At 32.4% G+C, this 25250-nt stretch overlaps 1 protein-coding gene across 7 annotated transcripts in view; it reads left to right on the forward strand.

The window, feature by feature from the left end:
* ATRNL1 (attractin like 1) overlaps positions 1-25250 on the forward strand; it is an 817982-nt gene that overhangs the window by 87879 nt on the left and 704853 nt on the right. For all 7 annotated transcript variants that reach the window (XM_047702609.1, XM_047702610.1, XM_047702611.1 and 4 more), the window contains exon 9: positions 1157-1340. In XM_047702609.1, the coding sequence (XP_047558565.1) occupies positions 1157-1340 (184 nt within the window). The remainder of the gene's footprint in view (positions 1-1156; positions 1341-25250) is intronic.

Genomic DNA, 25250 nt, shown 5'->3' on the forward strand with positions numbered 1-25250 from the left:
GAGATTCTACCTTTAAATAATGTTCTACCACTTTACATATAGTGTTAGACCCTCTGAATTTCCTGTATTTCTTCTCTTTTCCTTTGTTCTAATATTATGTCTCATATGTTATGAATATCATCATAAATTGTTATGCTTTTTGTTTTAGAAAATAATTTATCATTTTAGGGAGACAGAAAAAGGAGAAATTATGTCTTTTATATTTACCCACCTAGAGACCTTTCTTGTAGTCTTCATTCATATATATTAATCTAAGTTCTGTCTGGTATCGACTGTTATTTTCATTCAGCTTGAAGACATTCTTTTGTCATCTCTTATAGGGCAAGTCTGGAGTAGTACATTATCTCTCCCTCTTTCTTTTTTTTTTTGTCTGAGAAAGTTTTGTTTCATCTTTGGAAAATACTTCGTTGGGTATAGAATTCTATCTTGATAGTTACTTTTTTTTTGGTAGAGAATTCTAGGTTGACAGATTTTTTTTTACACCTTTGGAGTAGTTTAAAAATGTGAGACTCTATTGTCTTCTGACTTACAGTCTTTCTGATAAGAAATTAGTTGTAATTCTTATTTTTGTTTTTCAGGTTGTACATCTTTATTACTTAATACTATTCCTTGGTGTGGGTTTCTTTATTTCTTTCTTGCTTGTATTTCATTGATCTAGTCCTGGAGTCTGTAACCAGTCTTCCTTTACACTTTTCAGATTTGTCTTTTGCACTGTTTCCAGTGTCTGTTGTTGTACTTAATTGGGGGGAGAGGAAGAAATGAGTCTATACCATTTTGTTCCACTTATCAACTTTTAAACTTTTGGTGGCTTTCTTCAAACTATTTGTTAGTCTTTTTCTCAGGGCTGTTTATAAATACAGAAATGTATGTGAGAATAAAAATTTCCTTTTCCTGTTGCACATCCCCAAATTTGGCATTTTTAATATTTCAGAATTTAATCCACAGAAAAACCAGTCTTAATCAACTTTAATCTCTAGCATCTAACATAGTAACTAACATCTATTTAATAATTGTTTTTTGATTAAATGAATATTAATTATACTTACTTTACTCATAAAATTTGTTATTAGAATTTGCTTATTGGTAGTTTGGTGATATATTAGTTATATTTTAAAATACTCCTTGAAGTTCATGGTTTATCTTCTTTCATTTACAGCATCAAACACTTGGCTTGTTCCAGAAACTAAAGGAGCTATTGTTCAAGGTGGATATGGCCATACCAGTGTGTATGATGAAATAACAAAGTCCATTTATGTTCATGGAGGCTATAAAGCATTACCAGGCAATAAATATGGATTGGTAGATGATCTTTATAAGTATGAAGTTAACACTAAGACTTGGTGAGTAGATTGGGTAAAAGTATGATGAGAAACTTTGTCACTATTTTTTTTATATTTGTATAACAGTGGTTTTTATTAAATATCTTCAGAAAAACATTATTGTCCTTTTTTCCTGTTTATTTCAACTAATGAAATTCTTTTGTACAGCAAAGGCACAAAATAACACATTTTCTATGTATTCATTATCACTTTAAGTGATTGACTTTAAAATGTTTTCTGATTACATAGATATGCTTATTCCATATATATTACTTATAAGTGCTGATCTCATGTTCAATTCAGATGAGCAAATTCGCTTACCAATGTAACTTTGAGCTTTGATATTTTTTGCTCTGTGATTTTGTCTTTGCATTCATATTTTAATGTCATTTGTAAATTTTAAAAGCATTTCTTCAGTTTCATCATCTAATTTCCTTTGAAATGAAAGCTTTTGCATTTTTTATTGTTGTCATAAACAGTGTTACATTGTACATCTTGTACTGGTTTCCTTATGCAGATATGTGAGAGTTTTTGTAGGACATATACTTAAAAGTGCAATTGTTGTGTCTGAGGATATTTACCTCCTTAATTTTACTACAAGTTGCCCAACTGCACTCCCAAGTCGCTGTGGTAATGTATACTTTCACCGGCCAGATATAAATACCCCTGTTTCTTCATATTACCACCAACATTTGTGATTGTGAGGCTCTTTTCCTTTTGCACTTGAGGTGGATTTGCTTGGTATCTTAATGATATTTATTGTGGATACCCAGATTATTGTTGTGACTAGGCATCTTTTTATAAAAAAGTGTTTATTTGCTACTTGTGTTTCCTATTTAGTGAATTGCCTATTTATAACCATAATGTTCTTTTTTATGTTTGAAATATTATTAACTTTTCACTTATTATTTTTTCTATATATATGAGTTTTAAAATAGAATTTTTTTTTAGTTTTCTTTTTTTTTTTAAGATTCTATTTATTCAACAGAGAGAGGATCACAAGTAGGCAGAGAGGCAGGTAGAGAGAGAGAGGGGGAAGCAGGCTCCCTGCTGATCAGAGAGCCCAATGCAGGGCTCGATCCCAGGACACTGAGATCATGACCTGAGCTGAAGGCAGAGGCTTAACCCACTGAGCCACCCAGGTACCCCCAAAATATAATTTTTTTTAAATAGAATTTTTGTTGTGCTCAAATATTTACCTTTGTAAAGCCTGGGAAATGATTCTGTTGTTTTTTTTAAGACACTGTAAATTCCTTTAAACTCTTATGAAATTATGCATTGAATGAAATAGTTTTATTTTTCACCAAATTTTGATTTGTTTTATCCCCTTCACTTTCAAACATACATTCTAAATTTTATTTTCTTTGAAAAAGAAAGATGGAATAAAAAAAAAAGAGACATTTCCTTTGCATGACTTGGTAATTTTTATTACTTTTTGTCTAATCAATACATTATTATTCTTTATATTTTTATAAATAGTAAAACTAGTAAATCACTTTTTTCTTTTATATAATTTTTGCATTGCATTTTATTTTCTATTTTAACCTTTCTAACTTTGATTTTTTGTTCTGATAGCAAGAAGAATTGTGATTTAGCAATTAAGGCACTATCAATCTACTTAACATATTTTTGTGATGTGAATGGATAAGAGAACTATGGGTATTATTTGAATGAAGTAAAAATGAGAGTTATTTGTTGCTCACCACTTGAATGGGATTTGCTCAGATTTTAACATGATTCCCTTCCCGAAAGTTTCCCATAGTGAACTTTTATGTAGAAGAATGTAATTACCAATCTTGGCAATTTTAGTATATGTACAAATACCATTGGATACTTGTCCCTTAGGAGAATTTATTGAAATAATTTGCAAATTATTTTTAATACCTTGTTAGATATATATTATAGATACATATGATACTTTAATATTTTACTGGTTTCTGTGTTTTTTTTTTTTTAAAGATTTTATTTATTTATTTGACAGAGAGAGATCACAAGTAGACAGAGAGGCAGGCAGAGAGAGAGAGAGAGGGAAGCAGGCTCCCTGCTGAGCAGAGAGCCCGATGTGGGACTCGATCCCAGGACCCTGAGATCATGACCTGAGCCGAAGGCAGTGGCCCAACCCACTGAGCCACCCAGGCGCCCTGGTTTCTGTGTTTTTAAAAAATATCATAAAATTATTAGTGAGTACTAAAATATTTTTCTATTATTCGTAAAGTTTTGATACTTGTTAGCTTAACTTTAAAGTTTGCTATCATATAGCAATTAGTATGTATAGGTTTATTTGTCAAATGTGATATAATTAAAAAATGTCACTAATATATATCTGTTGTACAGATTGATTTTGAAGTTTTTATCACCTCAGAACTAGTTTTATTTTTTAGTAGATATAGTTTATAGATAGGCTACTTTGTTGAAGTATTAGTAAATGGGTGTTTGGAGGAATTTTTTTCATTGGTATAATGGATTATTTTGGAATATTTTTTCCATTGAGAAGAATTAGGAATTACATCTTTTTAGGCACCTAAGAACTGTGAAGCAGTGAGAATCTGTGGGTCAAGATCTAGGAGAGGTGGAATGTCAAGGGAGGTAAAATTGGCATTTTGTGGAACTATTTTCCCTTTAGATGATAATAAATCCTGAAAGCTGTCTAAGAAACTGAGCAGAGCTTTTGTCAATTAATATGGAGGAATAAAATTGGATTTCCAAGTGTGCTAATGAAGATGGATTTCGCTACATACTTAAGGATTTGGTTTACTCCCTAAAGTTCTAGGCCTACTGGTGTGGATAAGTCTACTTTGAATCATTGGATTATGGTGATCTGCTCATAAACTAAGTAGCTGGCAGAACATAAGTAAATCCTCTCTTGAGGAAGATAATATCACACAGAGCCTCAAATTATTTCTTCAAAAAACATATGCAATATCTGATACAAAATAAAACAATGATAAGTCTTAGAAAAAGACAAGATAGGAAGAAAACAGCCTTTAGAAGCATAGCTATAGGATAATGGTGTTTTAAGACAGAAACTTTAACATAAAAGGTAGAAAGTATTAGGAAACAAGGGGAAACTTTTACTAAAGAATCAAATGGAAATTTTAGAAATGAAGAATACATTAAATGAATTAAGAATTCCTTAGATGGGTTTAACAACAGGTTAGATACAGCTGAGGAGGGAATTAATGAAATGGAAGACCAGAACGAAATACCCATACTGAAATAAAGAAAGAGAAGAATGAAAAATAAAATAAGGAAGGAAATATTAAGGATCTGTAGAATGGTCTAACATGCATGTAATTGGAGTCCAGAGGAAGAAAAGTTAGAAAATAATGTAGAGCACTATTTGAAGTCTTAATGACTATTTTCAAAAGTGATAAAAAAATCAAGCTACAAATTGGAAAACTTCCATGTGCAACATAATAAAAAGAGACGTATACTTAGAAATATCATGTGATGAAAATCCAAACATGAAGGGAAAAATTTTAAAGCAGCCAATGGGAAAAAAAGTCATACTCTTTAAAAGAAACAATATTAAGACTGACAACTGATTCCTTCCTTTCTCTGTTCCTTCCTCCCTTCCTTCCTTTCTTCCTTCCTCTCCTTCCTCCCTCCCTTCCTTCCTAATGCTTTTATTTATTTATTTGAGAGAGAATGAGAGAGAGCATGTGCTGGGGAAGGAACAGAGAGAGAGAGAGGGAGAAGCAGACTTCCCTGCTGAGCAGGGAGCCTGATGCAGTGCTCAATCCCAGGATTTTGGGATTCTGACCTGAGCCCAAGGCCGATGCTTAACTGACTGAACCACCGAGGTGCCCCTAGACTGACAACTGATTTCTTAACTGAAAAAATGAAATCTAGAAAACATGGTCTTCAAATTGCTGAAAGGAAGTAATCATCAACCTAAAATTTTGCACCTAGTGAAATATCTTTAAGAAATGAAAGCAAAATAAAGATATTTTTCAGAAAAACAAGAGTTAAAGGAATCTGACAAGAATAGACCTCCAATAAAGGAGATACTAAAAGAAAATGCTATTGAAGTAAAAGTAAAATATTCCCAGATACTGGAATGAATAGAGAACTTAAGAGTAAATTGAAGTAATTGTTATTTTAAACTATAAAAATAATAGAGGCTTAAATGGATTTAAAATTTGAATGCATGATAATAACATCTCATAAGTCAGGAAGAAGGGTAAATGATGTTCAAATACTAGGGTTTTTGTTACATGTGGGAATTGGTAAGAGAAGTAGTTTATAGTAGACCTTAATAACTAAGGATTTATACTGTAATTATTAAGCAACAAAAATAAAAGTAGAACTTCATATCTAACAAGCTAATAGGAAGGAAAATAATACTACTTAATGGATTTGGAAGAAGACAAGAAAGGAATGGAATAGGACAAAGTCTAGTTGGGATACTTGTAAAGGAAGGAGGAAGTGTATTTAACTCCAGATATGTCAATAATTACACTAAATGTAAGGGAATAAATATTCCAAATTACAGTAAATGTAGGATACTAAATATTTCAATGAAAAGCTAAGGATTTTTTGGACTTTGTATAAAGAAAACCTAGCCATATGCTGCTTAGAAGAGATACAAAAATCTAAAAATATTTGGAAAAATTGAAAGAAAAGAATGGAAAAAGATACACAATTGCTAAACAAAAGAAAGTTGGGATAACTTTACTAATATCAGACAGATAGAATTTAAGTCCAGCATCTACCTGGAAGATAGAACAGTGAATTTATATGTACCTTATAACATGTGTTAAATAAAGCAAAAAAATGATGGAACAAATGGGGACAGATTATATTGGGATGTTTTTAATCCAGTTATCTTGGGAACTGATAGCACAAGGAGACAAAAAACAAAAACCAGAAAAGATATGAATGATTTCAACAGTCTAATAATTTTGTGTTCTTCAGTATTTGAGAGCATATTATCTTAAAACTGCAGAATATGTACTGTTTTCAAGTACATATGGAACATTTTCCAAAATTTACCATATGCATTTTAATGCAAGTCTCAACAAATTTAAAAAGACTCAAATTATACAAAGTAATTGATCACAATGAAATAAACACAGAAATAACTAGAAAATCCCTAAGATGTCTGGAATTAATAAATTTCTTAAAACTAACTGGTCAAAGGAATTATACTACAATTAGAAAATATTTTGTACAGAATGATGACAGATCAAAATGTGTATGATGCCACAAAGAGGGACATTTATAACTTTAAATGCATTTATTAGAAAAGATTTTTAAAAAGCCTGAGAATCAGTGTTATAAACATAATCTCAAGATGTTAGAAAAAATGATAGATTAGTCCCAAAAGAAGAATATAAATAAAGATAAGAAAAAGAATATGAGATAACTTAAATTAATGAAATAGAAAAGAAGCATGATAAAGATGATCCATATAGTTACCCAAAATCAATAAAATTGGTTGTTTGGAAAACGGTAACTTAAAAGCAATACAATTTATGCTACCGTAAGAACATTAACAACTATGGAGTAAATGCAATGACATGTATGTAGGAACTTTACACAGAAAATTAAAAACCTTATTTAAGTGAGAAGTAAATAAGAGCCAAATAAATGGAGGCCACATTATGATAATTGTTAGAAAAATGGAATAGTGTAGATATGTTTTTTTTTTTTTTTTTAGGATTTTTATCTGAGAGAGAGAGCACAAGTGTGTGCATGAGTGTGTTGGGGGGAGAGGCAAAAAAAGAGGGAGACAGACAAGCAGACTCCCTGCTGAACAGGGAGCTAGATATGGGGCTTGATCCCAGAACTCCGAGATCATGACCGTGTGAACCAAAGGCAGATGCTTAACTGCGTGAGCCACCCAGGCACCCCTGTAGAGATCTCTCTTTTGATCAAATTGATCCTGTAAATTTAGTGTAATCCCAAACAAAATTATTGCAAGTATTTTTTTAGAAGTTGATGTGCATATTCTAAAATTTATATGAAAATGCAAATGACCAACTATAGCTGAAACAAAGTTTAAGAAGAACAAAGCTAGAGGACTTCTATACCAGATCTCATGATTTTGAAGCTATGGTAGTTAAGTGTTGTTGCAAAGATAATGAAGTAGACCAATGTGGCAAATAGGAGTTCCATAGGCAGACTCACTTATTTGTGGACATCTAATTTATGACAAAGGTGAACTACAGAGTTGTTCTTATGATAAATTGTTGTGGACCAGTAAAATACACAATTGAAAAAAATGAATCTTGGGCCTACTTCACACCATACACAAAAATCAGTTTCACATCGATTGTGGATCCAAATATGGAAGGTAAAATAATAAGTGTTGTACAAGATGACATAGGCAAATATTTTTATATCGTTGGTAAAGAAAGACTTTTAAGGTAGATTTAAGTAATTTCCTTTAAAAAAAAAAGATTTTATTTATTTGACAGAGAGAGAGTCAGCACGAGCAGGGAGCAGCAGGCAGAGGGAGAGGGAGTAGAAGGCTCCCTTCTGAGCAAGGAGCCCAATGCAGGGCTCCATCTCAGGACCTGGGATCATGACTTGGGCAAAGTCAGATGCTTAACTGACTGAGCCACCCAGGCGCCCCTTAAATACTTATTATTTAATTCCTATTAGTAAGCGAGAAGTGATAAACTGAAATACATATGTTTAAAAATATAAAAAAATTAAGTGAAAAGGGAAGGTGCACCGTGGAAAGTATTTGCATCACAGGAAGTCAACAAAAGACTGTCTCTTCCTGCAAATATAGGGAGGCACTAACAATCAGTAAGAAAATGTCAGATAACTCAATAGAAAATATGTAAGAATCTTGAACAAGTATTTCACAAAAAAGATATTTGGATGGCTAAAATACGTATTAAAAGGGGCTCAACTTTATTTGTTACTAGGACAATTTAAATTAAGACAACATTGACATACCACCACACATCCACTTAAATGGCTAAAATTTACCTGACTGCTAGTATCAAATATGTATAAATTGGTTTGAAGTATTCTGAAAAAATCTTTTCTGCTAAATATGAATACACTCACACTCTTAATGTATGAATCCTCTGAAGTAGCTATTGTAGTTCTATATCCAACAAATGCATATATGTGTGCACTGTAGTCATATAGAATAGTATTCGTGACAACTTATTTATAACAATCAATAATCAAAAACAGGTGAAATATCTATCATTGGTTCAAATGGATGAGTTATATATTCTTACAATGGAATACTATATAATAATGAAAATGAAAGAATCATCTCTGTATATATTCATTCAGTTGTATCTCACCAAAATAGTGTTGACCAAAGAAGTCAGACACAGAAGAATATAATATGATTCCACTTAAATGAAGTTTAACGCCAAGAAAAATTAATGTGTGGTCTTAGAAGTTATAACAGCGATTATCTTAGGCTAGAAAGAACTGAGTAGTAGTTGGGATGAGCAACAGAGAAGCTTCGGGAGTGGTTACACGTATGTGTTCACTTTGTGATAACTCATTGAACTATACCCTTAAAATATGTATACTTTTTGGTACGGATGTTACATGTTATTAAAGTTTATTTAAAAACAGAAATCTGTATTTGATTTGACTTTGTAGGTTTAATAGTATATGCTTATGGTTTATAATAATTGGAATAATGAAAGTGGGTCAAGTTTTAAAAAAATTTCTTTGTGTATTTATTTGTGAGATAAAGAGAGCGAGCTCAAGCAGGGGGAGGGGCATAGAGAGGGGAAGAAGCAGGCTCCCCACTGAGCAGGGAGCCTGATGTTGAACTTGATCCCAGGACCCTGAGATCATGACCTGAGCCAAAGAAATACACTTAACCGACTGAGCCACCCAGGTGTCCCAAGAGGTTCAATCTTTAATTTATAGTTACCAAAATACTTTTTTTTTTTTTTTTTGCCATTGTTAGAAAAGGATTGAAACGTAAAAGTTCTGATACACCAAAAGCCATTGTTGCTATTCCACTACTTTAGGACTAGTTGAGTCTGGTTTCTTTACATTTAAGGAATAAAAGAGATAAAATATCCTTTATTTTTAGGAATTCCCATTTCTCAAAAATGATTCCTTATATATTGTTGGAATGTACTATTCATTGATACCATCATTTAAGAGATTTAAAACTTTGCTGTAATGATTTTGGTTACTAAGGCCATCGTGGTCTTGATTTCTTAGCTTTGTTAGATAAGACATCTCTTTGCGCATACATGTTTGTAGAACTTACAGTAGGAGGTTTTTCTGTGATAGTGGAAATCTTAGATTTTCTAGACCTTCTGTTGAGGTCCTTTCCTCTACTGCTGTCTTCTTTTAACCTGTGAAAAGGACCAGTAAGTTTTAACACATAAGGAACATATTAAACATTATCATTTATAACTTACAGCTATTATGACCAACTAAGAAATCTTTTCCCATTTTTTTAAGTGGAAGAAAATAGATTTTAGCTTTACTTCTAGAAATATTAAAAAGTTAAGTACAAGTCTAATGATAATACTTTTGTGGTACTATATTAATTCTGTACTTTAAAAAATTTTGGAATCACATTTACCTAAGATGTGTTTTTATAATGATACTATGTCTGATTACATAAAATGAGTTCTTTTACATTCTTAAATTTTATATAATGGGAGTTATTTTTACATTGAAGTATTCAAAATTATTAAATTACTGAGTTTTTGTGATTTCTCTAAAATTTCAGCTGTCAGACTTTGGAAAGTGATATAAGACAATTTTATAAATGTTATTAGTTAACTTACCTTTTAGTAAATACTGATGAGCATGGTGTTCATCCTTGCTCATTTCTCTTCACGATGAGTGTCTGAAATCTTTTCAACAAACTTGTGGACTCTATCAAGTACTGTGTTGGGAATAATTTTATGATATCCTCAGTAAGGAAGACAGAAATTTTATGGTTCATTTATATTTGGGAAATAATAGAAATACACACATACATATATATGAAGAAGTGGCATAGCAGACTTATTAAAATGAACAAAATATATAGGCAAAAATATTGTCTTTATAAACATCATGGTATGTTATGGGATTTAGAATTTTGGAAAGTATGGTTAAAATCACACACTGATAATTTGAAGAAATACTTATCTCTTTAAGGTAATTTTGAGATGTGTAGTACTTTTTTCCTAGTGCTCTTATAAACTAGGGAATATTGCATATGGTATCTGAAAGCATACATTTATAGTTTTTGAATAATAATGAAGTGAACACCTTATCTTCCCGAGCTATGTAAGAGGACATTACAATACCCCCATCGTGTGTGACTTCATGATGGCATTCCCTTCATTATCCCTGAAAGAGATAACCATTAGGCTTAATACTGTGTTAATTATTTCCTTGCTTTCCATTTTTTATATGTATTTGCAAACAAACCACTCAGTTTGTCTCTTTTGAATTTTGCTTCTATTGTTAAACTTTGTATGCTTTCCTTAGAGATCTTTTAAAAAATCAAATCTGTGTGTTAGAGATATATTTTAATGGAGGGAGGTAGATAATAAAAATGGAAGTAAACAAAACGTATTTAAATGATAATAATTGCTATGGAGGAAAGAGAAAGCATGGAAAGAGGACGAGTTTTAGGTTGTTGCATTTATTTTTATTTTATTTTATTTTTTTTAAAGATTTTATTTATTTATTTGACAGAGAGAGATCACAAGTAGACGGAGAGGCAGGCAGAGAGAGAGAGAGGGAAACAGGCTTCTTGCTGAGCAGAGAGCCCGATGTGGGACTCGATCCCAGGACCCTGAGATCATGACCTGAGCCGAAGGCAGTGGCTTAACCCACTGAGCCACCCAGGCGCCCCAGGTTGTTGCATTTAAATAGGGTAGTGAGAGAAGATATAACCAAGGCCATATGTGAGGAAAGACCTGAAAGAGGTTAGAGAGGGAGCCATGCCAGAATCTGAGGGGCAATAGAAAGATAGTGCAAAAATCTTGAAATGGGGATATGCTTATCATTTGGAATAGCAAGGTGGCCAGTATAGCTGGAGTAGAGGGTCTTAGAGTAGATTGGATGAAATGGTAGAAAATGATCTTAAAGTGGTAATCGGGAACACTGTCAACGAGCTCAGTATAAGGATTTTGACTTTTATAGCAATATGGGAAGCCATTGGAGGGTTTTGAATAGAGAAGTGAGATGTTCTGCCTTAAGTATTTTAGGGGATCACTCTGGCTGTTGTGTTGTGATTATGATGCAAGAGTAGAAGCAAGAACACCGTTTAGGTTATTGTAGTAATCTAAGAAACAGATGATAGCATCTGGGACCAATGAGGCAATGTGCAAGTGATGAGGATTGGTTAGATTCTGAATATAGTTTCAAGGTAGAGCCAAGAGAGATTGTTGCATAGACTAAGGGATTGGAAATAGAGTGGTAGAGAGAACAACTGAAAGAGGAGTTAGACTTTTTGCCTGAAGACCTGAAAGCATGGAGTTGGTATTAATGGAGATGATGAATTTTTTGAGAGGAGTAGGTTTGGTGTGGAGGAAGATGAGAAGCTCAGTGTTAGATATATTTGAGATATAGACTACACATCCTAGTGGATCTGTTTAATAGGTGGATAGATATAGGAGTTTGGGCATCTGGACACTAATTTTCTGGTCAGAGAAGTAAGGATAAATAATCAGAAAAGGTGACCGAGAATGAGTGGTTAAATGAGCAGGAAAACCAGGGAAATCCATGTTCTAGAAGCCAGGAATGTGTTTCAAAGGAGGGAGAAAATCTGTCACCCATCAGCAGCTGCTAATGGATGAAGTAATATGAGAATTGGGAGATAGATATTCATGGGATCTGGCAAGCTGGAGTTTTTTGGTGATATAAGTAAGTTCCAGTGGAGTCATAGAATGAAATTCTGATCAGCATGGATTCTGATCAGGATGAAAGAGGATTTGGAGAAAAGTACTGGTAAATTTTCTGAGAAGTTTAGTTTTAAGGGAAAGAGAAAAATAGTATAATGGTGGGTAAAGGAGGTGGGGACAAAAGAGGTCTTTTTTTTTTTTTAAGTTTGGAGAAATGATTGTTCTTTGGCTTAAAGGGAAGATCAACTGTATGTAAAAAAAAAAAAAAAAATTATGCCAGAGGGAAGAATTTGATAGAAGGAAATACTTAGAACAAGTAGCCATGGGGTCTAGCGAACACAAATAGTGAGGATAGGTTTTAGGAGCATAGACATTTTATTCATAGGAATAGGAGAAAAGGCAGGTTACATGAATATGGTGCAAGAAAATGGGTAGAGTGATGAGAACTTAGGAAGATTTGATTCTTTTTTATTCTTAATGAAGTGGAAAGTGAAGTTACCAGTTGGGAGAGAATGGGGGATATTTAGGAAGGTGGAAGGATGGGCAGAATGGATGAAGGGAAGTGGGAGATATAGGCTTTCAGTTATGGAGTGTATAATCTAAGGAAACCAGGTACAGCATAGGCAATGTAGTCAATGGTATTGTAATAGCGCTGTTCAGTGACAAATGGTAGCTACACTTGTGGTGAGCATAGCATAAGTTATAGAGCTGTTGAATCACTGTGTTAATACATCTGAAACTAATGCAATGTTTTGTGTCAATTATATTAAAAAAAAGAATTGAGGATATTTATTAGAGGTTGGAGGTTTGAAGAGAGAAGTTGCAGTATGAAATGTTCATTTAGGAGGAGAGTATGGAAGTATGGTAGAATTGCTGGCAGACTGCAATTGTAGTCTTATGTGAGAGATACTTAAAGTGTGAAAATAGATTCTTTTTATATTTTCTGCCATGGATGGTATTTGGAATGTGCCAAGTTTTGTATTATGAACAATTATAGTATATATGTTCTTATTTAGTCTTCTCTTTTTTCATATATAGGTTTCTCTAAGCTATTTCCTTAGTATTATAAATGCTTGATCATAGGCAATGTCATGCTCAGTTTTACCCAACTATACTTCAACATCATTTCACTAATTTATACACTTACCAGTCATGAATGGGAGTTTCCATTTCTCTACAGTTTCTCCAAAATGTGATGTTTGAGTTTTAAAATAAATTTTGTCAACATGATGGGTGTGAAATGATGTTCCCATTTGGTTTTCATTTGATTTTCCCTGATTACTAAAGAGGTGAAACATCTTTTCATGTTTTTCGTCCATATATTTCTTCTTCTTGTTTTGTCATACTGGTTATTTTGTGTATCCTTCTTTTTGATATTAATCCTTTGTTAGTCTTCTACTTTGCAAACCTGCTTTCTCTTGGATCATGGATTTTCATTCTGCTCTTTGTATAATGTTTAATGAATAGAACTTCTTAATTTAAATATAGAAATTATTATTTTCTTTTGTGGGTTGTATTTTGTGTTTTGCATAAATAATACTTCCATACCTTAATATTTTCCATATTTCCTACCATTTTATATCATTTTATAGTTTTGCCCCTCACATTTAGTTTGAATCCAACTTGATAGGGATCTTTTTTTTTTTTTTTAATGTGAATATCCATTGGTCCCAGACCATTCCTTTAATGGTATATAATACTAATAAATTTTTGTAAGAATTATTGCTAGGTGTTTAATATTTTTGATATTTTTCTAAATGATATCTCTGTTAGCTTTTGAAGGCTGAGATGACAAATTACCACAATTTATCCTCTCACAATTCTGTAAGCTAGACACCAGAATGGAAATCAAGGTGTCAGCAGGGCCACACTTTCTCTAATGGCTCTGGGGAAGTCCTTTCTTACCTTTACCAGCATCTGGTTAACTCTGGGCAGTCCTGGGTGTTCTTTGGTTGTAACTCCATTCATCACTCTCATCTCTGCCTCTGTCTTTCCGTTGCCTTCTTTCTATGTGTACGTATATGTGTTTTCATGTGGCCTTCTTATAAAGACACCAATTATGGGACTTAGGGGTCACCCTAATCTAGTGAGACCTTATTTTACTTAGCTAATTAAGTCTGCAAAGATTATTTCCAAATAAGGTCTTGTTCAGAGGTTCGAGGTAGACTTGAGTTTTGGGGGATTCTATTCAACCATACATTATCTTTTTATTTCTTTTTGGGCTGATATATGGAGATGCAGTTTTTTATATTACTTTTGTGTCTAACAACTTGCTGTATTTTAGTAACTTATGTGTAGATATTTCTCAGTTTTTTTTAATAGGTGATCAGATTATATGCAAATAATGATAGCTTTGTTTCTTCCTTTTTGGGTCTTACAACTTTTTATTTTTCTTACCATATCATTTCAGCAACCATCTCCAGTTCAATGTTGAATAGAAGTTAACAGGCATCCTTTATTAGTTCTGAGCTTTAACGAAATGCTTTTGGTGTTTCTCCAGTAAGAATGATGTTCACTGTGGGTTTTGTAGATGTTGTTAAGAAAGAGCCTTTTTTACCTGGTTTCCTAGAGGTTTATATCATGAATGGTTGGATGGATTCTATCAAAAATATTTTGGGGAATGTTTATCTGATTTTTCTACTCAATAATTTACTGTGGGTAATTACTTTAATTATGTTATTATTAACCTAATTTGGGTTAAGTCAAATTGAGTCAATATATATTACTTGTTTTTTGGCTTGCTAACATTTTGATAAACATTTTTGCACTGATGTCAACAGATTTGCATGTGGTTTTCTTGCATATTCTTGTCAGTTCTTTGGTGGTAAGATTATGTGGGCCTTATCAAATGGGTTGGGGATTACTCCTTTTTATACTTTGGAACAGTATGTATAAGACTGGGAGTATTTTTTCTGAATATTTTATGATGATAACCTTCAAGTCAGGTGTTAGAAAACAACTTTATGTGTAGTATTTAGGTACTATGTCCAATATATATAATGGTTATAAACCTATTTAGATGCTGTAATTAGTTCGTAAGTTTTGATGAGACCTATTTTTGGGAATTTATCCAAGAAATCAGTGTCTTCTGTTAAATTGTTATAGAGGTGTGTTCATTATGTTCACTTAGAATCTTCAATATTAGCAACATTTGTAGTTATGTTCCCTTTTAATTATTTTTAAGCACTATCTGTAATTACCTATCATTTATTATTTTTTTCTCAATTAATAGTGAGTTGTTGACATGATGTCACTTTAAACCTAAGTATTTTTATACTTATTTACTAAAAAACAAGGACATTCTCTCCCATAATCACAATATAGGTATCAAATTTAGGGAATAACAGTAATAGAATATACTAATACAGCCTGTAGATTTTATTCATCTTTCCTAATGACCCTTTTATCTTTTATAGAAAGGATAACACTTTTTTATGGCTGAATTTGATTTCTTAATAAATTTTGCATGTATGTTCACAGGTGAAATTGCCTGTGGTTTTCCCTTCTTTTTTTTTTTTTTAACATTTTATTTATTTATTTGAGAGAGAGAGAGAGAGACAGTGAGAGAGAGCATGAGCGAGGAGAAGGTCAGAGGGAGAAGCAGACTCCCGGTGGAGCTGGGAGCCTGATGCGGGACTCGATCCTGGGACTCCAGGATCATGACCTGAGCCGAAGGCAGTCGCTTAACCAACTGAGCCACCCAGGCGCCCGGTTTTCCCTTCTTATACTATCCTACTTAGGTTTTGATATTTTTTTCCTTGCCAGGTTTTGATGTCCTTTCCTGATCCAGGATTATATCTAAGATCACACATGTGTTTAGTGGTCAGGCCTTTTTAGTCTTTTTAAATCTGAGACAATTTCAGTCTTTCTCTTGAAGAATTTACCCAATTCTTCTGGACTATTTGTTCATGATTAGATTAGATTGATTAGATTCACTTTTAAAATTTTTGGTAGAATACCAAAATAATTCCTTGCATGATTTTTTTAAAGAATTTTTGTTGACATAAAATTCATGTAACAATATTCTCCATTTTGACCATTTTTAAAGTGTACAATTCAGTAGTTTTTAGTATATTTATAATGTTTTTGCAGCCATCATTACTAATTCCAGAATATTTCTATCCCCCCCCAAAAGAAATCATATACCTCCCTAAGCACTCTTCCTCTGTTTCCTATAAACCATTAATCTACTTTCTGTCTCTAGATTTGCCTATTTTTGATATTCATATAAAGGGAATATACAATATGTGGCCTTCTGTGTCTGGTTTATTTCACTTAGCATAATATTTTCAGACTTCATCCCCACTGTGATATGTTTTACTACTTCATTCTTTTTTATAGCTGAATAATATTTCATTGTATGAATATTCCACATATTGTTTATCCATTCACGAGTTGATGGACATTTGGGTTGTTTTCACTTTAGGATATCATGAATGAGGCTGCTATGAACATTCCTGTAGAGGTTAACTTTATATATTGGTTAAAGTGGTGGTTAAAATGGTTCCAGTTTTCTCAACTGTAAAGACACACTTTTTCCTTTTTAAATTAATAAACACCTGTGGAGAGATACTTATAGACTATGTAAGTATTCTGTTTCTTATTAAACTTTTATCTAATAGTTTTAGTATCCACTGACCATTCTTGTGAGAAAGTTATTACCACATTGGTTATTGAATAGTGATATCTAATTTTATTATTCCTTCTAAATCGCCCTGAATTTTTCTTTATTTTGTTAAATGTTTTATAATGAATTACTATTTCTCTTTATTTTGCTGCTCAAAGTGTCCCACATTTGGCCACTGTGAGCTCCTTTCAGCCAGACGGCTGTGTTCTTTAGATGTGTCCTCACTGTCTTTTGCACTCCTCTACTTTCTGACACACACACACACACAAAAAATTCCTTCACATTTGTTCTTTTCCTGCTGGAATAAGTAATTTCCTCTAGGAACCCACATTCCTTTAGTGGAGAATATCATTTAAAAACTGAGATTAGGGGGCGCCTGGGTGGCTCAGTGGGTTAAAGCCTCTGCCTTCGGCTCAGGTCATGATCCCAGGGTCCTGGGATCGAGTCCCGCATCGGGCTCTCTGCTCAGCAGGGAGCCTGCTTCCTCCTCTCTCTGCCTGCCTCTCTGCCTGCTTGTGATCTCTGTCAAATAAATAAATAAAATCTTAAAAAAAAAAAAAACTGAGATTAGGGCACTAGGTTTGTTTATTGCTTTTTTGATGTGTTTACAGATCCTCTCAGAAAATAGAGCCAGAAAATATGCAAACACACACATCTATATCTATTTTTAAAAAAAAGGCATATATCTCTGTCTCTATATATTTGTCTCTCTGCCTAAACCCTGTCCTTTCTAAACTGCATAATGATGCAGTACAACATCACAGTATTTATTCCTGCCTTCCCTTCTTCCGCATTTCTAAATCCCTTCTGACAGTGAGAAACCTGGATCAAAAGATATCTTGATTTCTTTCATTGGAGTTTTGTACTTTTTGTTACATAGGTATTATATATATATTTAGATTTATACCTATTTTATTTTATTTTTTGGTGCTAATATAAATGGTGTGTATCTTTAATTTCAAGTATCCGTTAATGCTGGTATGTAAGAAAGCAATTGACTTTAGTTTATTAGCCTTGTATTCCTCACCCTTGTTATAATCACTTAGTTCAAGGGATTTTCTCCATAGACAATCATGTCATGTGTGAACAAATACAGTGTTATTTATTTCTTTCCAAATTTGTTTATCTTTTATTTCCTTTTCTTATCTGATTGCACTGGATAGAACTACCAGTACAATGTTGAATAGAAGTTGTTAGAGAATACTTTTTGCCTTGTTCTTAGAAGGAAAACATCTAGTTTCTCACTGTTAAGCCTGATTTTTTTTTTTTAAATTTCTTTATCAAGTTGAGGAACTTCCCCTCAATTCCTAGTTTGCTGAAAGTTTTTATCATGAATAGATGCTGTATTTTGTTTAGTGATTTTTTTTTTGTATCTGTCGATATGATCATATGATTATTGTTCTTTATCCTATTGATGTGATAGATTACATTATTTGACCTTCAGATGTTTAATCAGCCTTGCATACCTGGATAAATCCTATCTATTTAATCATTAGATTAAAACATTTTCAACTTAAAATTCTCTCTAGTAACTGGGTATTTTTTCCTTGATTCATATATTTCCTTTGCTATTTACTATCTAGATAGTGTTTGTTTTGTAAAAAGAGATCATAGACCAGTAGATTTTAAAAGGAAAATGCACTGTATTTTGTTTAAAAACATTCAACTTGAACGTGCTCTCTCTTTGACAGTGGTATAATTTTGTATATGTGCTACTGAAGTGAGCATGACAATGGTATAATTTTGAATCTATAGATTTCTTTTGTAACCAGAAAGGCTTAGGAGAGAATGGGAGACAAATTTCTAGATGAAGCCATCTATATAGTAGTTTATTATGAAAGCTCAATATTCTTTCTTTTACAACCTTATTAAGATGTAGTTCATATACCATAAAATCCACTCACTTAAAGTATGATCTTCAGTGGTTTTTAATGTAATTCACTGAGTTGCCCAGTCATCACCACAAACTTAGAACCATTTTATTCCCGCAAAAGGAAACCCTATACTTATTAGTAGTTACTCCTTATTTCCCCACTGACCTTCAGCTCTAGGTAAGCACTGTTTACTTTCTATCTCTACAGATTTTTCTTCTGGAGTTATAAATAGATGATACAATATGTTTTTTTTTTTTAATATGCTTCTTTAAGCCTAAGTGAGAGCATGATTTCATATTGTAGTGTGTATCCCCACTTAATTTCTTTTTTTGTTAAAATATATTCCACTGTATGGATATACATTTTACTTATCCACTTGTCAGTTGATAGAAATTGGGGTTGTTATTACTTTTTAGCTATGGCTAATAATACTTCTATGAACATCTGTACATGTTTTTGTGTAGAGGTTTGTTTTCATTGCTCTTGGGTATATATATCTAGGAGTGGATTTGCCAGCTCTACAGTTACTCTTCATTTAAATTTTTAGGGAATAGCCAGACTGTTTTACAAAGTGGCCACACCATTTTACATTTCCACCAGCAGTGTATGAGGATTTTAATTTCTCCATATGCTTGCCAACACTTGTTACTGCCAAACATTTTGATTACAGTGACCCTAGTGAGTATGAAGTGGTATCTCATTATAGTTTTTGATTTGTATTGTTATAATTGCTGTTCATATTAAGCATCTTTTCAAGTGCTTGTTGACCATTTATATAACTCCCTTGGAGAAATGTCTATTAGGATCCTTTGCCAATTATTTAATTTGATTTATGTCTGTTTATTGTGGAGTTATGAGGACTTTATATATTCTAGTTGTAAGTCCTTGGTTAATTATATGAGTTGCAAATATTTCTCCCATTTTGTGTGTTATTTTTCACTTAGTTTACAGTGTCCTCTGAAGCTAAAACTTTTAAAATTTGGTGATGTCCAATTTGTTATATATTTTGTCACTTATGCTTTTGGTGTTATATCTACGAATCTGTTGGTGTTATATCTACGTTCCAGTGCCACGAATATTTACTTCTGTATTTTCTTCTATGAGTTTTATACTTTTAGTTCTTAAATTTAGGCCTTTTATCCATTCTGAGTTAATATTTGTCTATATTGTGAGAGAGGAGTTCTTTTTTCTTTTTTCATGTAGATATCCACTTGTCCTAGAAACATTTGTTGGAAAGAGTACTTTTTCCTTTATTTGAATTTACAATTCTTTGAATTGACTATTATGGTTTCTTGAATTTCTACATGAATTTTAAGATCAGCCTGTCAATTTCAAAACAAAACAAAACTCCAGCTGGGCTTTTTAATGGGGAATGAGTTGAATTTATAGATCAAATTGTAGAGTATGGCCATCTTAATAGTATTTTGTTTTCCAATCCATGAAAATGGGCTATCCTTCCATTCATTTAGGCCATCTTTAATTTCTTTCCTTAATATTTTTTTTGGTTTTTACAGTACAATTTTTATACTTGCTTTCCTAAATTTATTCCAAAATATTTTATTCTTTTTGATACTATTGTCTTAGGATTTTGCATTGGTAGGTATACAAGTTGGTGGGTATAGATGTTCAACTGATATTTGTATATTGTTCTCTTATCCCATAGACTTGCCAAACCCATTTATTATTTTTAGTATTTTTTTGTGGGTTCATTAAAATTTCTATATATAAGATCATGTCATCTACAAATAGTGAGAGTTTCACGTCTTCCTTTCTAGTCTGGGTGCCTTTTATTAAATTTCCTTGCTTCTTTCCCTTTCTATAACCTGTAGTACAATGTTGAATAGAATCGACAAGAATAAACATCTGTGTCTTGTTTCTGGTCTTGGGGGAAAACATTTAGTTTTTCACCATTAAGTATCATGTCAGCTGCTCTTTTTTTTTTTGTTTTCTTTTGTTTTTTTTTTTTTAATTTATTTATTTGATAGACGGAGATCACAAGTAGGCAGAGAAGCAGGCAGAGAGAGAGGAGGAAGCAGGCTCTCTGCTGAGCAGAGCCCAATGTGGGGCTCGATCCCAGGACCTTGGGATCATGACCCGAGCCGAAGGCAGAAGCTTTAACCCACTGAGCCACCCAGGCGCCCCTCTTTTTGTTTTTTTTTTAATAGATGTCTTTTGTATTAGATTTCTATGGCTGCTATAACAAGTTACCACACACTGTGTAGCTTAAAACAATAGAAATGTATTCTCTCACAGATCTGGAGGCCAGAAGTCTAAAATCAAATTGTGAACAGGGCCATGCCACCTCCAGAGGTGCTAGGGAAATTCCTTTCCTTTCCTTTCCTTTTTCAGCCTTTAGTGCCTGTCAGTATTCCTGGAGTTGTGGATGAATTGTTCTGTTGTCTGCCTCCACATTATATTACCTGATCCTCTTTTCTGTGTGTGTCTTTTATAAGGACACTTGTCACTGGAGTAAGGTTAGCTGCTTAGTCCACAATGATCTCATCTCAAGATCCTTAATTTAATTACATTTGCAAAGACACTTCCTCCAAATAAGTTAACATTCACAGGTACTAGGGATTAAAACATGCATTTATCTTTTGGGTTGGAGTACCATTCAGCCTTTATCAGAAGTTCCTTTCTGTTCCTATTTTTTGGAATGTTGTTATCATGAAGGGGTATTAGATTTTATCAAAAACTTCTATATCTATTGAGATTATTGGTTTTTTCTTTATTAATATGGTATGTAACATTGATTTTCAGATGTTAAGCCAATTATGAATTCTTGGGATAAACTCCACTTGGTCATGGTGTATAATCCTTTTTATATATTACTGGTTTTGGTTTGCTAGTATTTTGTGCAGGATTTTTGTGTCTTTCTTCTAAAAGAACAGTAGTCTGTAATTTTCTTGTGATTTGATGGTATCCGTATCAGACTCATACTTTCTTATACAATGAGGTAAATACTATACCATCCTACTTTATATTTTTGAACAGTTTGTGAAGAATTTACATTACTCTTCTTTAAATATTTGTTAGAATTAACCAGTGAAGTCATCTGGCCTTCTTCTTCTTCTTTTTTTTTTTTCTTCTTTAAGGAAATTTTTAAATTCTTAATTCACTCTCTTTATTTGTTATAGGTCTATTCAGATTTTCTATTTCTTCTTGTCTCAATTTTGGTAGTTTCTATCTTTTGAGGACTTTGTTTATTTCATATTGTTTGTATACAGTTGTTTAGTATTGTATTATAATTTGACTTATTTCTGTTAGGTTGGTAGTCATATGCTTTCTTTCATTCTTGATTTATTTTATTTTTAAAAAGATTTTATTTATTTATTTGAGATAGAGAAAGCAAGAGAGAGTGAGTATGAGCCGGGGGGAGGGGCAGAGGGAGGGGGTAAAGCGGACTCCCTGATGAGCAGAGAGTCTGACCTGGGCTCAATTCCAGGATCCAAGATCATGACCTGAGCCAAAGGCAAGATGCTTAGCCAACTGAACCACCCAGGTGCCCTCATTCTTGATTTTAATAATTTGAGTTTTCTGTCTCCTTTTATTCTTATTCAGTATACCTAAGAGTTTGTCAATTTTTTTTTTTTTTTGTCTTTTAAAAGAAAGAACTTTTGGCTTCATTGATTCTATTGTTTTTCATCTACTTTATATTATTTCCTGTTCTAATCTTTATTATTTTAAAATTCTTTTTGGTGTAGGCTTGGTTTGCCCTTTTGTCCAGTCTCCTATGGTTGAAGTTTAAGTTATGGTATGGAATTCTCATTTTTTCTTTAAATATGTATTTCTGCAAATATAGATTTCCGTCTAAAGTATTGCTTTTGGTGTATTCCATGTGTGTCTTTGTTTTCATTTTCATTCATCTCGAAGTGTTTTTTAAAATGCTTTTGATTTTGTTTTTTGATTTGTTATTTTAGAGTATTTGTTTCATTTCCACATATTTGTGGTTTTCCCAAATAACTTTTTTTGTTTTAATTATTTTAATTTCAGTGTAGTTAACATTCAGTGTTGTATTAGTTTCAGGTATACAGTATAGTGATTCAGCAATTTCATACATCATCTAGTGCTCATCACTACAAGTGCACTCCTTCATTCCCATCATCTATTTAATCCATCCCTTCACACCTTCCCCTGTGGTAACCAGCAGTTTGTTCTCTATAGTTAAGGGTATGTTTCTTGGTTTGTCTCTTTCTCTCTCCCTCTTTTTCCTTTGCTTGTTTTGTTTCTTAAATTCCACATATGAGTGGAATCATATGGTATTCGTCTTTCTCTGACTGACATTTCACTTAGCACTATACTCTGTAGCTATATCAATGTCATTGCAAATGGCAAGATTTTATTCTTTTTTATGGCTGAATAATAGTCCATGATATATATATCATGGACTATATATATCTATATATATATATCTATATATATATATGTATCACATCCTTATCTATTCATCCATTAATAGACACTTGGGCGGCTTGCATAATTCGGCTATTGTATCCTAAATGATTTCTGTTACTTGTTTTTAATATAATTCCATCGTGGTCAGAGAGCATACTTTGTATGATTAATACACTTTTGAATTTATTTAGGCTTATTTTATGACCTAGCATTTGGTCAATCCTAGAGAAATGTTACATGTATGCTTGCAAAGAATGTGTATATTGATGCTGTTGGCTACAGTGTTCTACATATGTCTGTAAGGGCTAGTTGGTTTGTGGCATTATTCAGGTATTCTGTTTCCATGTTTATCATAGAATTCATTCCATTTTTGAAAGTGAATTTTGAAGTTTGCTGCTATTACTGATTTATCTATTTCTCTTTTCTGCGCATTTTGCCTCATTTTGGGGGTGTTCTGTTGTAATGTCATATACATTTATAATTGCTGTATCTTCTTGATGGACTGATCCTTTTATCACTGTGAAATACTACTATTGAAGTCTTGGAATTTTTTTTAAATGTCTATTTTCTTTGATGTTATTATACTATATATTACTCCATTATACTATATATTACTCCAGCTTTCTTATGTTTATTGTCTGCATAGTATCTTTTTAAAAACCCCTTTTCTTAATATATTTGTACCCCTCAATCTAAAATATGTCTCCTAGAGAGAGCACATACATAGTTGGTACCAGTTTTTTTTAATCCTGTCTCACTCACAGTCTCTGCCTTTTATTTGTATATTTAATAACCTTAGTGTTATTTTTATATAGTTGAATTTGTCATTTTAATTTTTTAAATCCCATTTGTTATTGTAGATAATGCTTCTTGTTACTCTTTTTTATTGCTCTTTTTGTATTAAGTAAATATTTTCCAGTGTAACAGTTTAATGCTTTTTTTTTTTTTAAATACAGTCATTTTAGTTACTTCTTTACTGTTGGTTCTAGGGCTTATCATATATATCTTAACTTACCAGAATATACTTCCAACTTACCCTAACTTAACTCCAGTGAAATATAAAAATGTTGCTGTTATAGATCTCTATTCCCTTTTTCATCTTTTCTTGCACTATTATAATTATATGTAATATCTGTATTTGTTGTAAGCTCAAAAATACATTGTTACTATGCTAACTTTATGCAGTTTCTGCCTCTCAAAGAGATAGTAGAAAGAAGAGGAAATATAAATTTATTTTGGATATTTTTGTGTGCTGCTTTTTCATTTGTTCCTGTTGATTTGTATTACTATTTGGCATCTTCAACAGAATTTTTCTTTCATCTGTCACTTTGTGTGTTATTGTCAAATATATTGTACTTTTTTATGTTACAGATCCAACAATACATGTATTGTTTTGTAATAATTGTTTATCAAATTTATTAGGAAAAGAAAGGAGAAGAAATATGCATTTATACTTTGTTTTATAATTACATAATTGCCTTTTCTAGAACTCTGGATTGAAATGACTGATCTAAGACTGGAGAACTTCCTTTAATATCTTATAAAGCAGATATTCTACCAATAAATTTATAATTTTTATTCATCTGGTAATGTGTTTATCTTGGTTATTTTTTTTCCAGCTTTCTTGAACTTTAATTGACAGATAAGAATTGTGTATATTTAAGGTATATATGTGATGTTTTGATACACATACACAGTGGGAAATGATTACCATAGTCAAACTAATTAACATATTCATTATCTTATATATTTCTCCCCCTTTTTTTTGCTGTGTATGGTGAGAATACTTATGATGCTCTGTCAGCAAATTTCAAGTATACAAGGCAGTCTTATTAACTGTAGTAACCATGCTGTACATTAGATTTCCAGAGCTTATGTATCCTGCATAATTGAAACTTTGTGTGCTTTGACCTATGCCTCTCCTTTTCCCCCATTCTCAGGCCTTGCAAATCACCATTTTACTCTCTGATTTTTTGAGTTTGACTCTTTTAGATTCCATGTAAAGTGAGATCATGTAATATTTGTCTTTCTGTCTCTGGCTTATTTCACTTAGCATAATATTGTCCAGGTTCATCTATGTTGTTATAAATGGCAGGATTTCTTCCTTTTAAAAAGCTAAATAATACTACACATACTTATATTATATTGCATTTTCTTCATTCATTCGTTGATAGACACTTAAGTTGTTTCCATATCTTGCTACTATGAATAATACTTCAGTGAACATGAGAGTGAAGAG

Source organism: Lutra lutra, chromosome 14 (assembly GCF_902655055.1).
Source record: "Lutra lutra chromosome 14, mLutLut1.2, whole genome shotgun sequence".
Classification (NCBI taxonomy): Eukaryota; Metazoa; Chordata; class Mammalia; order Carnivora; family Mustelidae; genus Lutra; species Lutra lutra.